Raw genomic sequence first — 17,098 nt, forward strand, 5'->3', positions numbered from 1 at the left:
ATTGAAATTAAAACTGCAAATGATTCTAACCTTACGTATCAAGCAGAAACGTTGCGGGTGATTATTGATTTTTCTACGAAGTGAAGCTTGTATAAGAGCATGCATCGGAGTGTTAAGGTGAGCTCGTGTCTTTCGCTCAAAAGAGCGAATATAGTATACATCCAAAATAAATTGACGCCTATTCGCGAAGGTCTTATGCGGTGTATTCTAACATTTGTGGTTCAAACATTAAATGCAAACAAGGTACTGGTGTAAACCTCAGTCTGGACTCTGTATATATTGAATGAACATAAATTATATTAAATCTTCAATTTTATACTTTTATTGAGCTAACGTAATATCCATTGTTGACTTTACATATGACGTAACATTACCAGAAATAGTCGAATATCGGAAAACAGAGAATTTCTACAATAGAAGGGTTTAATCTTTTATTTATAGGAACAAAGATAATTACGCAACGACCCTAATTCACTCGAGTAATTAATTTTACGCTTCGTTAACACTCTTCGCAATTTTAAATATTAATTTGAAATTGGAAATACTTTCTGAGCAGCAAAAGAAGAATATTACTAATATATTAATTAAAACGTGATTCCAAATAAATATTTAATCATGTCAAGTTCATGTTCTTCGCTTCTCGTTTGTGATTACTTAATTAACTAAACAAATATATTAAGAAAATTATTATGATACAATGTAATACAATGTACAGTAAAATATGCCGGACGAAACATATTTTTGTAGATCAACATGACAATGTACACTGTCAAATAATGTCAAGAAACAAACATAACATCGTGACTAAAAACAACCACGTGGAGAAAACATTAATCTGAGAAGTTACGTAACCTGACCTTCAAATAATCTCTTTCAACGTTTGTCACAATTCGTTACACGTAACTCTTGGTTTTACGAATAAATCTTCTTTTCTTTCTTGCTTCTTAATAATTCATATTTTGCATAAGACCTACTCTAACCTCTAGCAAGATTCAATCTTTCCAACTATAAGTTCACTATTACACGTTTAAAACACTATTTACCGAATAAAACTTTAGCTAAAGTACCTCCAAATTACAAACAATAAAAGTGTATTAATAAGACGTATTATAGGACAGCAAAATTATAAATGTATTTTATAATTCTTACAAACTTTTCGATTTATGAATCTATTTGTATATTTCAAGTAATTTAAAACAAACGAGTGTAATCTTTTTAAATGAATTATTTTTAACATCTGTCTGTAATTAATTTTTTATATTTATTATCAACAATATTTTTGGAAACGATGAGGTAATATTAGAAAACGTTACACCATAAAATATAAATGTTTCTCAATCGATAAATACAGATACGTCGTTAAATAATTATGTCGTTTGTTTAGAACCGGTAAAATGTCGGGCCTGTGTCGCACAAAGAACATGGACGACCGTAAAGTAGCAAAAAATAAAAGATAAACGTAAGGGTTGAATACTATGACCTTTAAAAATGGCGTCCTGTTGCGAAGCGAAATAGCTTTAAACAGAAGCACAACTAGTTGCAGTTTGTCTGAAAACCTCGATCCAAAAATTGACGTGAATCCATAGATCAAATCAATCGTTCAAAATTTATTAACTTAAAACACCGAATTCAAAGAAACATCGTCCAAGTATATTTTATATCAAAATGATACTTGCTTAAAAAAAATTATATAATGATTTCATCGGGTGAAGATGGACAGAGAGACGGACTGAACAATGTGCATTATTCAATTTATTAAAAAATCGAGCAAATTTTAAAGTAAGTACTTACCATTCAATACACTATTTAGTTCTACACCTCTGACGTCAGAGGATTCACCGGGCACATTTCATAGATTACGTTTAAGTTCTTGACGTTTAACGGATAATTGTTTATACAAACACTAGCTATCTCACCGATCGATCTTTCACGACCGCCAGGTAACAAAGTAATTGCTTTTTTTTTCGTCGAAAAACATGGACAAAGCTTGAAACGAAACGCACGATGATATTGTTACGGCGCCATACCACATAACTGTCAGAAGCAAGCTGCGCGCGCAACGTGCGCATCACGGTAAAATAGTTAAATTCAAACGATAATCGTAAAACAAAAGTACTAAAACTATAAATATCAACACCAAATAAATAGCAATTTGCATATAATTACGTATTTCGTGCCAATGTTAATACTTTACAATGAAATATAATATGTGAACCATTCGTAAGACGTCTAGTCGATTAACTCCACTATAAAAATGATAGCAACATTCATTGTTTTTTTTTCTTTCTTTTTAGCGAAGTTTTTAATGAAATTTAACAGAGTGATAAATCCATATCTACAATAACTACAACTATAACCGTAGATGATTAACCTATTATTAAGAAAGTAAGTATAAAAGTTCGAAGAAACTGCATAACATTTTTTTTAAATAGTAAACATTAAGTAGAAGCAAATATATATTTGTATAATTTGAAATATATATGAATTATTCACGATTCTTTTTAACTATGCGAGTTTTCCGAACTTTCACAACACCTACGGCTATAATTACGTTCACGCTTATTATAGATATGGATCCATCATGTTGTCAAATTGAATTAAAATCGGTAAGGCCCGTATCTAGAGACTTCTCTTGTGGGATTTAAGTTAGATAACTTAAATTCATGTTTCGAACGTGAATAAATAAACGTGTGTTTTCCATGTTGCAGTAAGTCAACGTAGATCGCCAATATAGATCGTAACAGGTACAATTGATCATTTTTCGATATTGAATATTTTGTTGACTAAAGCTGTAATATCTACGTTCGATTAACTAATAAGTAGCAACAGCTGGCATCTTTTGGTTACGTTATATGTTCTGCTTTCGACACAATTGGCTACAACGTAGCACGTTCGAGTAATTTATTATAAATACAATCAAATAATTTACCGAAGCATTTGTAATAAATTCAAGTTATTATATTATCGTTGTAAATATTGTAAATATCATAAAATTTTAAGTCAGACAATATATAGTGGTTAAGTAAACCAATATTTCATCCAATTAAAATGGAGATATTTTATAAGATTTGTTATCGAAGATCACACGACGCGAATATTATATTATTGTATGATTTCGTGTATAACTATGTGAAACGAATGTTAGAATATTTCCCATTTGTTTCCAATATTCACTTTCTTCCGGTTGACTTTCTAATTCGGCAAGGTACTGCTTTAGTAAAATTATTTTTATCGAGTTTCATAAGAGCGAACGTCAAAACTAATCGATAAGCTACAGTATTTATGTCCTACCTCGATTAAGAAGCATCGTTCTAATAATCTTGATATAAATCTTGCCATGTTTCGTTCTGGCGACATGAAACAAAAAATCCGAAACGATTCCATCCCCTTCGTGAATATTAGTTTCCGCTAAAACTTCCTTCAAAGACTCCACCCTTTCTTCCGGCGTACTTTCATCGTTTGAAGTTAATTTTGTATCCAGCCACCTCGCAACACTACGATCATTTCTACATCCTGACGAATCTTGTTTCTCAGGCTTTATCGAGGATCCAACATCCAGAAGGCTGGACGCGCCTAGAGCAGCGTACGAAACGTCCAAAGCTAAACTCGTAAACGTCGGAGTTCGCGGGGAACTAATTTCGAATCTTCGACGAGAATTTTCTGTACAATTTTCTTCGTCAGTTTCACGGGGATGTTCCTCTGGAACTTCCAATTTACCAAGTGAATCTTCATTCATTTTCGTCGATATTTTAACGCAAATCTTCAACATACATTTCAATTGGCACGTCCCTGAAGAAATTCCCTTCGATATGCAGATAGTTGTTAAACCGCATTCTGCAAACTTTCAGCTCATTTTCCATAAAGAATCTCCTAGGTTTACGGTATTAACATTTGAAAGTGTTCCTTCGATTCCCAACACAAATCCCGAGAATTGTCGAGTATATCGAAACGCATTTCGAATATTGTCAATAGTTTTCAAACAATGATCTCCGTTCGTTTGTCTATTTTCATGTATCAAGTTTCACGTAACTTCTTACTTAATGTGTAGAATTACAATTTTATTCATTACAACACTATAAAGAACCTTCGTAAGAAGCACTATTTTGTTTATTTTTCTGTCTCTTTTCTTTTTTTGTGAAAATTATTATAAAAAAAATGTTTTTCCTCCATGCCCTCCCTTCGTTCACTACATTACTTTATTCTTTGCTGTTAAACAATAAACGTTTTTAAAGAGACTGACGATTTTCCGAGAATTAATTGCAACGGTAATTTTCAAAGTATACTACTAATTTTATTTTCTAATTACAAAATTGGTCCACATTGAAAACATGTTTTAAAACCTATTTATCGAAACGAGAAAAACATGCATACGTTTCTTTTTTTTTCACCATAACTTATGCATACTATTAAAAAAAAAAATCGTATCAATTCTTGTGTAAGGAATGCGCAATAATACCGACGACAAAGCAATCGGTTAATACTGCCAATACGTGCGATTAATGAATCGATAAGAACCTCGCGAGTCAAGATAAAATAGCTATTGTCATTACTGCTCATGTATTTCTTTCTTGCCAATCTGTGATTACAATTTCCATATATGGTTAAAAACAAAACTTTCAATAAGATATATACTAAACGACCAATAGAGCAAAACTCATGAATTAAAATAAAAACTTTATAATTTTAAGAACTAGTATTATGGTATAAAGTAATTTCGTGTTACTATGCTAAATTAAAATTTTCACAAACACATGCTTGTTACAATTTTATGATAAGGCAAATTTTTTTTCAAAACTGTTATCTGAGAATTCATATAAAATTAAATTAAGTGTAAAGAATTTATATTTTCATGAGAAATACGACTATTTTAATAAATACCATAAATTAAATTAAAATAACTTAAATGTTAGAACAAGTGAAAATTGAGAACACAATGCAGAATTTCCAAGGATGCTGATTAATTATATAGAGTAATTATGCTAAGGAAATAAATTGGTGCAAGAGTCCTAATAAAGTTTCAAAAACAATCATTATATTTCGCACTTCTCCCAACACATCTTTTAAATTGTTAATTACTTCCATAAGAAAGGATTGAACCATACCAGAAAAAGTGTATTCTAAGAATTACATGCTTTTTTCAGCATAAGAAAATTAATTGATCTTCCAGCAATAAATATTAAAATTAACTTGACAATATTATTGGACCAAGCTATGTTTTTATATAAACACATGGAAATATATGTAGAATTTGCTGAAAGGTTGATAACCGATTTCAATCGTTACATTACTTAATATGTAGTTCATAGTTAAAATTTAATTTCTCGAGCAAATTATTTGTTTGCATTTCTTGCAGTTTTGTGTCATACAATAAACAGAAAGCCTTGAGGTCTGCCAATCTGTTATAAATAATTTGTTTACAGAGATAAAAGGATACTATAAACTTATATAACAATGACGCTAAACTTCAATATGCTAAACAAAATTTTCTTATCAATCGAATAGCAATTACTTTAATTGCAAAGTGAAATAAGTTGTTTAAACTAAAAGAAAATTAAAGAATAATTACTTAACCTAACAATTACTTAACTTTCAACAATCGAAATCAGGTAATTTTTATTTTAACATAATTGAATATTATTGAAAGCAACATTAAAAGTGTAATAACGACGCATATGTAGAATTTGAAAATCATTATATAAAATACTCGAAATAATATATTCGTATCTTTACGGTAACAATCTGATTTAACCTATGTGCGCATGGCTTTAAAATTTATAATTTTCGAAACATTTTAATCTTACGTGCAATTAAATTGCGAAATAAATACATTTTCATGTAGTAATTTTAATTAATTGCGATAGAAAAGATGAATTCAGTTAATTCGGTTAATTCGTGAATAACAAAAGCAGATGCTTTTCGAAAGTCATCTTAACCTAACCTAGGTGTCACTAGACTTTCAAATATACTCAATCACTATGAATTTAGAAAATGTTACACGTTCTCGTCTGTACCCGGAAGCACATACTATACTAATAATTGTAGCAAATGATTTTTTTAATACAAATCTTTATTTTAAAATGAATTTAATAGAAAATTAACAGATCGTTTGTAATTTCTAACTACACTCTCGATTCGATCGGTACAATTCCTTGATGTAATGAATTGTATTTCATTCACTATAACTTGATTTATAAAGAATGTCCATTGAAAAATGTTTTAATTCTTAATTTTAAATTTTAAAGATTGATGAATATTTGACATTTCCGTTGCAATGATTAATTCACGAAAAATGTCAGTGACATGTTTTTAAGTTAAACGAACATATTAAAAGTAGTTTAAACTTTAAATAAAAAATTACTGATATACGTCATGAACAAATTCATTTAAAACGAAAGTGCACTAAAACGTCTATTCACTTTTAACTGTCGTTTCAGAGGATGCTCCACAAAATGGATGGAAACAGTTTTCTTCGTAAGGAACAACACTCAAAAAAAATGTTTGTCGATTTCCTTGTAAAAGAATTGAAATTCCTTTACATTATAACAACACAGCCGCGGACCGACCTCCCAACGTGGAGGACGAGCGGCGACTAAATTGCTCTATGGAAGTTTCACTAGTTCCACAGCAATGCCGGGTCGAGCGCTCTGATTGGTCGAGAACTCTTTCGAGCGATTGTTAATTAGATAGTGACAAAATTGCCTCAGTAAATAAGATTTGTTATCAATGATATATAACATATTTTTTTAAATGATCAATAACTCCTATTTCTTGGAATAGTTTCTAATACTTTTGTAGCAACATGGTTTTCTTAATCACGGAACATTTTTCCCCCTTCCATCTTGAGTTCTTCTAGATGTACTACTCCATACAGTAATTGAGATTACGACTAATTACCATGAATGACATTCATCATCCATTAATTTGAAAATGAATCTTCGTATGAAAAAATGTCACTCTACATTTTCGATTTATTTTTCCACGTAGATTCACCCCTATCCGACTTGTATCATTATTTTGGAAACATCCTATATATACGAAGTAATGTTCTGACAACAATTACCAATAAAGTACTTTTTACGAAACATCTGCCAATTAATTTGCATAAAATATTACTTATCAATCCGAAAAGAAAACAGTAAACATGAACTTTTTTGTGAAACTAGATGTTCAGATTAATGATTATAACATAATTTTAGAACATAATTGTTATATAGATAATTATTTTATAACCATGCCTAAAAAATGTGAAAAAATTACTTCCACGTACAAATTATTAAGTAGATTCGTAAATTTGTTAATATAAGAAAATATACATAATACTTAATAAAGGAATATAACAAATATATGTATGCATGTAAGTACGAAATACATTGTATACGTGAAAATTTAAAAAGACTTTCTTAAAAAAAAAAAGAAAAAACACGTACTCAAGTAAATAATCAAACAACGCTAGGCTTTGAAGAACATTATCACAAATTTACGATAACAAATCAACGATAAAGATTGACTTTTATCGTCGAATATATCGCCTTGTCAATTAAAGACAATAGATTAGCTAAGTTCTAATTGTGATTTATGAGAAAGATAAATGAAATTTACAATTTCCTCTTGTAAGATTTTACAACGTAAATACAAAACTAAAGTTTCCTGCTCATAATTCGTCTCTAATTATGTGCACAAATAATTTGAATAGCATTTTTAAAATGAATCAATATTCACGATTTGAAAATCCAATCATATGCTAAGAATTCATAATAATATGTATAATATTATTATTATACAGGGTGTTCAGCCACCCTTGGGAAAAATTTTAATGGGAGATTCTAGAGGCCAAAATAAGACGAAAATCAAGAATACCAATTTGTTGATGGTGGCTTCGTTAAGCAGTTATTAACGTTTAAAGTACTGCCAATACTGAATCTTTTTCTCGAAAGTGGGTAAGATTTCGGGAGTATGTCTATTCACCAAAAATGATTGCAATTGACCCCCGCAACCGAAAATAATTTTTACAGAATGATTTGAAATTTTTTAATTTAATTGTTAATAACTTTTTAACGAAGCCTCCATCAACAAATTGGTATTCTTGATTTTCGTCTTATTTTGGCTTCTAGAATTCCCCATTAAAATTTTTCCCAGGGGTGGCCGAACACCCTGTATATATCGTAAATGTGAGTACAGTAAAAATGTATCTAATTATGAAATACTTTGCAAAAATAGAAAAGCGTTTAAATCATCATTTTACAAATTTCGCATTTGTTTAAAAAATACGAAATTACAATTTTTGCCTACTTTTAGACAAAAATATTATCCGTATTAAGTATTTACGTTTTCTATATTCCTAAATAAATTTCTTTTAAATAGAAAAATCGTTTTTTGATTGTTGTTTGTTAAAATGTTATTAACGAAGAAGGTATATTGAATAATACTTAATTCTATGACTCATTATATAGATTATGCCACTGATATTTTTTATCTCAGATATCTGTAATGATATTGCTGACATTTTGCAAGTCTGTGAAAGTATTTGGGGAAAGATAAGTTAGTATAAAACGGGCTGTTGTATGTTTTTACAAAATGAAATTCTACGAATTTTCCAAGATCGATTTGGCGGAGTATTTCACTAGTTATTTGGTAAATCTTGTAAAAAACAAGATTTAATTTATAATATATGACATTGACTGCAGCGTGGACAATACCTTTCGTGGGTAGAATGAAAAATAATAATAAAAATTTATACGTAATCACTTACTAAAGTAGTTGAGAGTTTCTCGGATCTGATCCGGAGATAATTTCAAGTCAGTGTCAACTGATTTTAGTGCCGGTGATGGAATAAACCAGTCAGCGTTTTCGTATCCTAAATGCAAGAAACAAAATAAATCATTGAAATATATATAGTAATTTTTTAATATAAATAAGTGTGATAGAAGGCTGCAATAAACAAATAGATATAGAAATAAAATCGAAGTTTATAAATTAACGAGACCCGACGCTTGAATCAGAAAAGTGCATGCTAGTTTATTAAAATTTATGTACTTTTTAGTATTCTTGAAATATAGTTCCATTTACATTTCGTATAATACAATCATCAAATGTGCTGTGCACAAAACTTTATCCGAGATATACGGATACTAATATTGAACCTTTTAACATGAATATCAACTTTGTATACAAACATTTACCTTGAAACTGAGTGAGAGTATCAGCACGTAGACGATACCTAGGTATTTGTTCTTCTAAAAGACTGATGATCTCAACTTCTGGCAGTTCACCTCTGCTGCAGACCTCTAAAATAAATAAAATATTTAAATTAATAATTATTCCACTCGCATTATCCAGTTGACAGAACCTTTCGACTTTTTGTATTTCAATTGGCAAGTATTTATCATGTAATAAGAGAAATCATTTACCACTCTATGTAATCTAATTTTATTTAATAACAATACTATTGATTTATCCAAACCATCCAAACAGTGCTTGATCTTTATTTGGTTTTCATTAATTTACTACCCAAAGATGGAACTGCCCTTCAATTGTAATAAATACAATAAAAGAAGTCATACCATCTTTCCATTTGTTAAGAATGCTGTCTCTCTTTTCAAGATTCTTCTTCAGCCTTCCATGGCCACTAGGCCGACTCGATTCATTATTACCGAGGTACATAATCCTTTATTTCACACTAATAATCCCTACATATTTCTCTCCATAAATTTATTATATTTTTGAACACAATCACATAAATATTTGACTACGTTTGCGTTAACACACAGGTAGTTATCATAATACAATTTATTCTGAATGCTTGTATCAATTTTTTTTTTATAGTTTACCATATTTATGTATGAAAACATTCCTATATATGTAATAATTTTTACAAAAATAAACTCGTTCGTGTGTCAACTCTGTTTACACGATACTTCACGGATAAAATGTAAAATTGTATACACATCTAATAGGAACATGTGTAATGTATAAAGATCATGGAACTTCGATTCTTTATATTTAAAAAAAAAGAAAATAGAAAGATGTGTTTACAAAATTAATTGATTCATTATGATTAGAATAATATTGAGGCGGTTTAAATGATAATGTTCACATATAATTAAAGGATGATATAACTGCACATCTTTTAAATAACGAAAAATTTAAAAAGTCACGAAACATTTTTCATATTCGTGCATGGTAAAGTCTATCCGAAATGTTGACTTTGTAAAGAAGTTCGAACGTCACAAATAATTGTCCTAATGGATGTTAAACTGCCGCAGAGTGGCAAAACACAGGAGAGTGAAGAAAACGATCGTGTAGATTCACAAGTCAAGATAGAACTTAGTGCACAGAGTAACAGAACAAAATAGAACGTATCATTGGCTTTCGCCCAAATTTCGTTTCTTTACAGAACCCTGAATAGATCGATTACAAAATGATCGATTTCTATCAAATTTGTTGGTAATTAATCACTCGGTCAATGATTTTCTTAACATTTGTCATATTTTATCCTACAGAAACGATCCTCGAATTGTAAACTCTGTTGAAAAATCAAAAACAATAAACTGTTGCATGTATTTAAACAATGACAATTTTCAAGCTTACAAGTTACAGGTATATGTATATCTACGATATGAAAAAAACATAATTACTACGGTTTATTCTTGAATCTAAAAAGTACAAATATTTCGTTTAACAAAAAGTTTTAAAATATCTCCTATAATGCTCGAAACATTGAAATTTCGAATATTCACTAAATATATAGACAATCTTTTAACAAGTATATAACGTAGATGTACAACAAATAATTGTAGATACTTTCCAGGAAGTATCTTATTTATGAATATCAATAACAAATGAGTAAATGTTAAAAATTATCATTCGTGATTAAATGGACAAACGGATATTATGGTCACAGAGCATGTAATGACCGACCGTTTATAGGTCGGTTATTTTCGGCGTCACGCAACAAAGTGCGTCAGTTATTTCTGCACCATCGTCAGAATTGTAAAATTAATTCAACAACTTATTAACCAGACTGTGTGTAATTAAAATAAATAAATAACAGGTACGGGCAAACCTCAATAGCTCGAACCTGCTTTAGTCTAAGCTTTACTTATTTCCTTTTGTAAAATCTCTATACTAACTAGAAAAATAAAAAGAAGCTACGATTTGAAACACATTTCGTCGATTTTCAACGTGATTGTAATTTGTTTCTGTTTCTATTACATTATATTACCACAGACGAGATATACGAGTAGACCTTTCACCTAATGTATTTTTTCGGCCTATTTTTCAGGGGCTCTAGAACCCCATTACCATTTCCGTGTCACTCGCAACGTTACCGACAGATTTAGAAATGAACACGAGAAGAAGTATCGTTGTTAGAATCCTGTATAATTTACTGATAGGAAATGAAAGATCAAAACTTATACAAAAGAAAGTATCGTCTAAAGGACAGAAGGTCGAAGAAATGAATACGTGATGTACGACCTTGGTTCTCGACAGAAATTCAAAGAAACTTTCAGTCTCCTCGAATTTCTCCGTATTTTCATACCTATTGTTTGCAATAATTATTAATTAACATCAGGCAATAGTTTAAATAATGCTCGATAGCCTGGGTTGTATAAATAATTGTTTTTAATACCATTTTGCATAGAATATTCATTTTTCGGTCAAAGGCACGGTTAACTGTTAATTGGTGAACTCGCCAAGGACGGTCTTCCCCACCCCTTTAACTCTTCTGCCTGAGGCTAATTGCCGGTGACTCTCTCTCCCTCTCTCTTTTTGTTCTAGGCTGGCGGACGTGACGGAACCTCGTGAGTCAGCGCTCCACCTTTACTCACCACTGCTGACCACTGGCCGAGCACTGGACAACTCCAGTGACCAATACTGACCATTAGTGACCAGTAGTGACCAGTAGTAACCAGTAGAGAGTGAGTTCTGAATCTCCCCTGTCTAATTTCTTTTTCGACCTTGAAGCGTCTGTTGGGCTTGAATGTGGGGTTACATCTTGTTTTTACTTCTCTGGTCCAGTTCCATATTTTACTACTGGTTCCTTGTTTCATTTGTCCGATGTAAAATCTGTTTCACTGACCACTATCGACACAGTGGCAAATGATATCTCAATCTCCAATTTCTTACTTCTTTTTCGACATTCAAATGTCTGCTGGGCTCGAATCTATCGTTTTGCCTCGCTTTCATTTGTCTGGTCTTCTTACATATTTTACTTCTGGCTCCTCGTTTGCGAATGTGTTTGTTCCTCTATTTTATTCTGTATATGTTGTGTTAACTAATCGCAAATGCAAACTTTTTTAGTTTCAGCTTACTTACAGGCCATCGTTGGACATCGCGGGACATCGTGGGACGACAACGCAAGGACATCGAGGGATTTTTATCTCTAAGGCCCTTAGAGTAAATTTAGTTTTAAGGCCGCGATACCAAGCAATTATTAACTTAGCTTCTCGTTCTCTCGATTCGATCCGACGATCTGCTGTACGGTACAGCATCGCGTCGCGTCGCGTCGCGTCGCGTCTCCCATAATTTAGCTTCACCCCTTTTTAAACAAAATAATTGCTTGGTACATTTACTCCCATGTATGCGTCTGCGTATATGCCAAGTAATTCTTTACCAACTAGCTTCTCTCGTTCACCCGTTTCCTCGTTTCTTCGTTCCGATCACCACTGCTTCCATGTAGAAAGCAAGTGATCGGCCGTTTAGCTCGTCCGAAGGGTCAGTTGCCGTCCTCTAGCGAGACGATCCAAGGGAAAGGGTATTTCGGCCGCAGAGGGGATCAGGGACTGTTCCTGTCTGCGGTAGCCCCGACACACGCTCCCTCTCTCTGTCAGACATCCCGAGTTGGGTCCAGTTGGCTCCCAACAGGATGCGTGGGAGAAATGGGGAACCTCTGTGTCGGGTGCGTCGATTCTCTTCTCCTTCGATCGGACTTGCCAAGAGGCAACGAGCTGACCCTTTTGACCAGTTACTCGGTTCGCGTGTCGCGTCTCTCGTTCCTTGCACCATTGCATGGTGCATCGCGTCGTATCGCGTCGCGTCGCGTCTCCCATAATTTAGCTTCATTCCATTTTAAACGAAATAATTACTTGGTATAACTAAACTAGAAGATCGAAGGAACATTGCTTCCTTCTATCTCTCTAGTTTAGTAATTTAGCTTCTAAGGATGTAAAAGGGAGATCGATGGAACTTTGATTCCATCTATCTCCCTTCGGGTCTCCACTCGCAGCAACCTCCACGTGGTGAGACCTGGGTAATATTATTTACCGTTTAATTAATAATCGTATCGCTCTCAGCTGGGTAATGGAATTATTAATTAAAAAGTAAATAATATTAGCAAATTGGCTGCGATCCGCCTTGCATAGGTCATCATGAATATAGAGCTTCTTCGCTAGGTTAGCTTTGATTCTCATTGATTCATCAAAGATTCTAGAATATTGTCACAGACAAGGTATACGAGTAAATCTTTCATCCAATGTATTTTTTCGGCCCATTTTTATGGAGTCTCGAACCCTCATTCCCATTTTCGTGTCATTTGCAACATTATCAACAAATTTAGAAATGAATTTCAATCCCTGTATAGTCAACTCACATGTACTTATGCACACACTACAGCTGTTAACCCATCAATACTAATTCAGTGAATAGTTTCTCAACTGACCGCCACCCATGTGAAAAGGACGCTAAAATCACCTCCGAATTTTTAGGTCGGTATGGCAATCAGATTAGGCCACGAAAGTCCATAAGGTGAAAGATCTACTCGTATACCTCGTCTGTGATATTACCACGTTTTACGTTTCTTTTCGTAATAGTACAAAAAGTATTAAATTTTTAATTCCGATGAACTTGTAGTCGTAATTACAAATGATTTTGCCTACAGAAGAATTTTGGTTGGTAACCTAGAATGTTCCAAAGGAAGTGACTTTACCGTCCAAGGGAGCAACCCACGTGGCACCCCAGGATGTACTCAATTAGATCGCGCATACCATTAACAGCTGATTGTCTATTAAACGATTAAAATAAGATAATCGATCTGCAGTTTACTGACTCAGAGACGTATGAACACGCATCTTTTAAGAGAGTATGGTTCAAAAACTTTTGTACTATTACAAGTTAAATTCAATTCGTATACGTGATAGTTATAAATACATATTATAATGGGAATACTTTGCAGAATAATTTAATAGAAAGATTATTATTACCCTCTGGTAGAAGTAAGTTCAAATCGTCGGGTAATTCAAATATTAAATACACGAAGAAAATAGAATTACAACAATTAGAACTCACCAGTGATGGTTCCGGCGTCCCTGGTGGTGATTGGAGGAGAAACAAGAGGGTGTGATATTCTGTTTCTGGGTAATCTAAGGGCCTGAAGGGTAGCCCTCGTTGTAGGCGAGACTTTGAGTGCAGTGGCTTTCGATCGAATCGAAGCCTCGGGCCCCTTCGGAGCCGCATCTTCCACGGCGGCCAGTTTGGACGCTGTGGCGACGAAAGATATCGCCTCACCTTCCTTCGCAAACAGTCAAACATAAAAAATAATCGAAACAATATATTTATTTCAACATTAAGTATTGATAATTATAAATGGATAATTTGAAATTTTTATTCGTTATTCCTGAATAAAATTTGCCCAACATAGGTAGACAAAAGATTTTTAACGCAAACCAAAATGGATTTCAGCTGAAAATACGCTCTGAAAGAAGTTTATCGTGAAAGAGCGAAAAAGAGACGCTTAATATGGTTCAGTCAACATCGGAAATTACGCATAGTTATATCATTCCACCAACAGTAGCAACAGATGACAAATTGCTTTCTCCTTTGTTTATTGTATTAAATGAAGCAAGCGGGCAATTAAGACCGCGTATATAACAATCGATATTCAAAGCTTCCAACGTCATCGTTGAAACATCAACAGACGAAATAAATGAAGAATGTGAAGTGTATTTTTTTAGACTTTCTTGGGGAATTTTTTACGAATAAATTGTAACACCTTATGCAATCAAATTTACAAGGTTTATTTCTATGCGTTTCAGTGGCACTTTAAAATTTTTTGGGCAAGAAAAAAGTTAAAATTGAAGGCACTGCATACTTCCAAACATAGTCGTTTTTAAAAACGGTTGTTTCACGGTATCCATGATTCCGAACACATATCTGTGCATGTTTATTTATACTACATTTTATTTTATTAATCTTTGCTTACTAATTTCGGATAAACGTTGATTAAAGTGTCGAATAGCAAAGTCTGCTTCTTGTATGATTTCTCAGTTATAACATATTATGCATAATGAGTAATATTAGTTGTTTCTTTTAAATTATATTTCAATATAGTTATTTTCAACATTGTATATCAAACGAAATTCATTAATTCCATATTTTCTAATATTGAAGTACCTTTTAATAAAGTTTCCAATGTTTACTATAGACAAATGTTTATGCAGGTGATACTGTTCGAATCAATTAGTAATAATATACATATATCAAGGTTTCAGGAATGTAAAATTGCAATGCAAGTTCATTTCCTATTCAGTTTGGTACTTTCCATAAATTTAACTTCAATTATTTCTCTAATTAACTTACAATAAATGGATTACAATAATTAAAGAAAAGGGAACAAATACTTCAATGTATAAATTTAAATATCTATTTAGTATACTTAATATTGTAATAATTCATGATATTCCATTATAGGTCTTTGAGTTTACTTTTCGGTTCCTATTAGTTTCCAAAACTGTTATAACCAAAGAAAACTTACAAAGTTAAGGGACGAATTTGAGTCATGTTCTCCGACTGATCGCAGAAATGTAGATGTTTTTGACTCCAAACTATGCAGACAGACTCCATCGTAAGACAAATCTGTGTTGTCTCTTTCGCAAGTAGAATTTTGAGGTTTCAGAATACGTCTAGCGGAACTCCGCCTTGCCTCCGCAAATGCAATTCCTCTAAGCAACATGATTCACAAGAATGACAAGCTACCACATCCAAGAATATTTTTTATCAAACAACCATTAGTCTACTGTCATAAAAACAAGTTCTTCGATGATTTAATGAAATATAGCAATTTTAAAAGAGGTTTTAAAAAAGAGTCTAACGAATTATTTTAACAATTTAAGTAATTTCTTTTTGTACAATATTACTACTTTTCTCTAAAATCAGATATTTAGTTTGCTGTCTTTTATCATTGTAAATTATTATTAAACACTGACACTGTCCTTTTATAATTTTAAAAAACAGTTATAAATTACAAAATTATATTATTGCACTGTAATGTGTAAATTAAATATCACAAGGAAAAATAGACACAGATATTGCAAAACTGTTGAATGAACTGGTTCATTTCTGAACAATTTATTGATTCCTATGAAGAACTCTATCTTCTTTCCTCTGTTATCATTAAATACCTGAAGATAACAAATGTACAGACACATTCAAAATTCTATAAATTTCCTTTTGCTTTGTCTGTTAAAAATAATCATGTGTAAGTATATTTAATTTGTAACTTGATGAAATTTAAGACACTGTAAATATTAAAAACGATAATGAGTTAAATAAAAAGTCCCAAAAATAAATAAATAGTAAAGCAATAACAAAATTTGAAAATAAACTTTTATGAAATTATAATGAAAATTTGTTGGTATTCTTGAAAAATAATTCATTTCTTTTTAATCATGTCATAAATACAACAAAAAAATTATAAAATGAAAATGATAAAAATAAAAGTTTGAATTTAAGAAGTAATTAAAATGTATATGAGCAATTTATAAAAAATTATTCAATATGTTTCCTGTTTTCTTTTTATAGACTGTACTATTATAATTACAAAGTACATATCTATATCAAGATTGAAGTAAGTGTTCTGTATTATGATGCAACTTAATCGTCAATGGTTCATTAAATATTTCAATAGTTTTTACTACTTTCTAAAATTTGTTGTATAAAATTTATACAATACGTATAACTGTTTAAGATAACTTAAGAAATAAAGATTAATTAAAAACTCACCGTGATGTAGTATACAATTTTTGGTTTCCACTCGGGAAACCACAATGATCACCAAAAGATGACACTATTCAAATCCTGCAAATATAAGAAAAATTATACACAT

The 17,098-nt window shown here is 31.7% G+C and overlaps 1 protein-coding gene across 2 annotated transcripts in view; it reads right to left on the reverse strand.

The window, feature by feature from the left end:
* Milt (trafficking kinesin-binding protein milt) overlaps positions 1-15,946 on the reverse strand; it is a 28,169-nt gene extending 12,223 nt beyond the window's left edge. The window contains exons 1-4 of one of the 2 annotated variants that reach the window (XM_076783900.1): positions 15,749-15,946; positions 14,284-14,506; positions 9,180-9,284; positions 8,750-8,854 (exon numbers count right to left, since the gene is read on the reverse strand). In XM_076783900.1, coding sequence (XP_076640015.1) covers positions 8,750-8,854; positions 9,180-9,284; positions 14,284-14,506; positions 15,749-15,946 — 631 coding nt within the window. Of the gene's footprint in view, positions 1-3,291; positions 4,302-8,749; positions 8,855-9,179; positions 9,285-14,283; positions 14,507-15,748 lie in introns of those variants that run through there. The other variant, XM_076783901.1, reaches the window with a different exon arrangement.
* Positions 15,947-17,098: the final 1,152 nt, after the last annotated feature.

This window comes from Colletes latitarsis, chromosome 2 (genome assembly GCF_051014445.1).
Source record: "Colletes latitarsis isolate SP2378_abdomen chromosome 2, iyColLati1, whole genome shotgun sequence".
Lineage (NCBI taxonomy): Eukaryota > Metazoa > Arthropoda > Insecta > Hymenoptera > Colletidae > Colletes > Colletes latitarsis.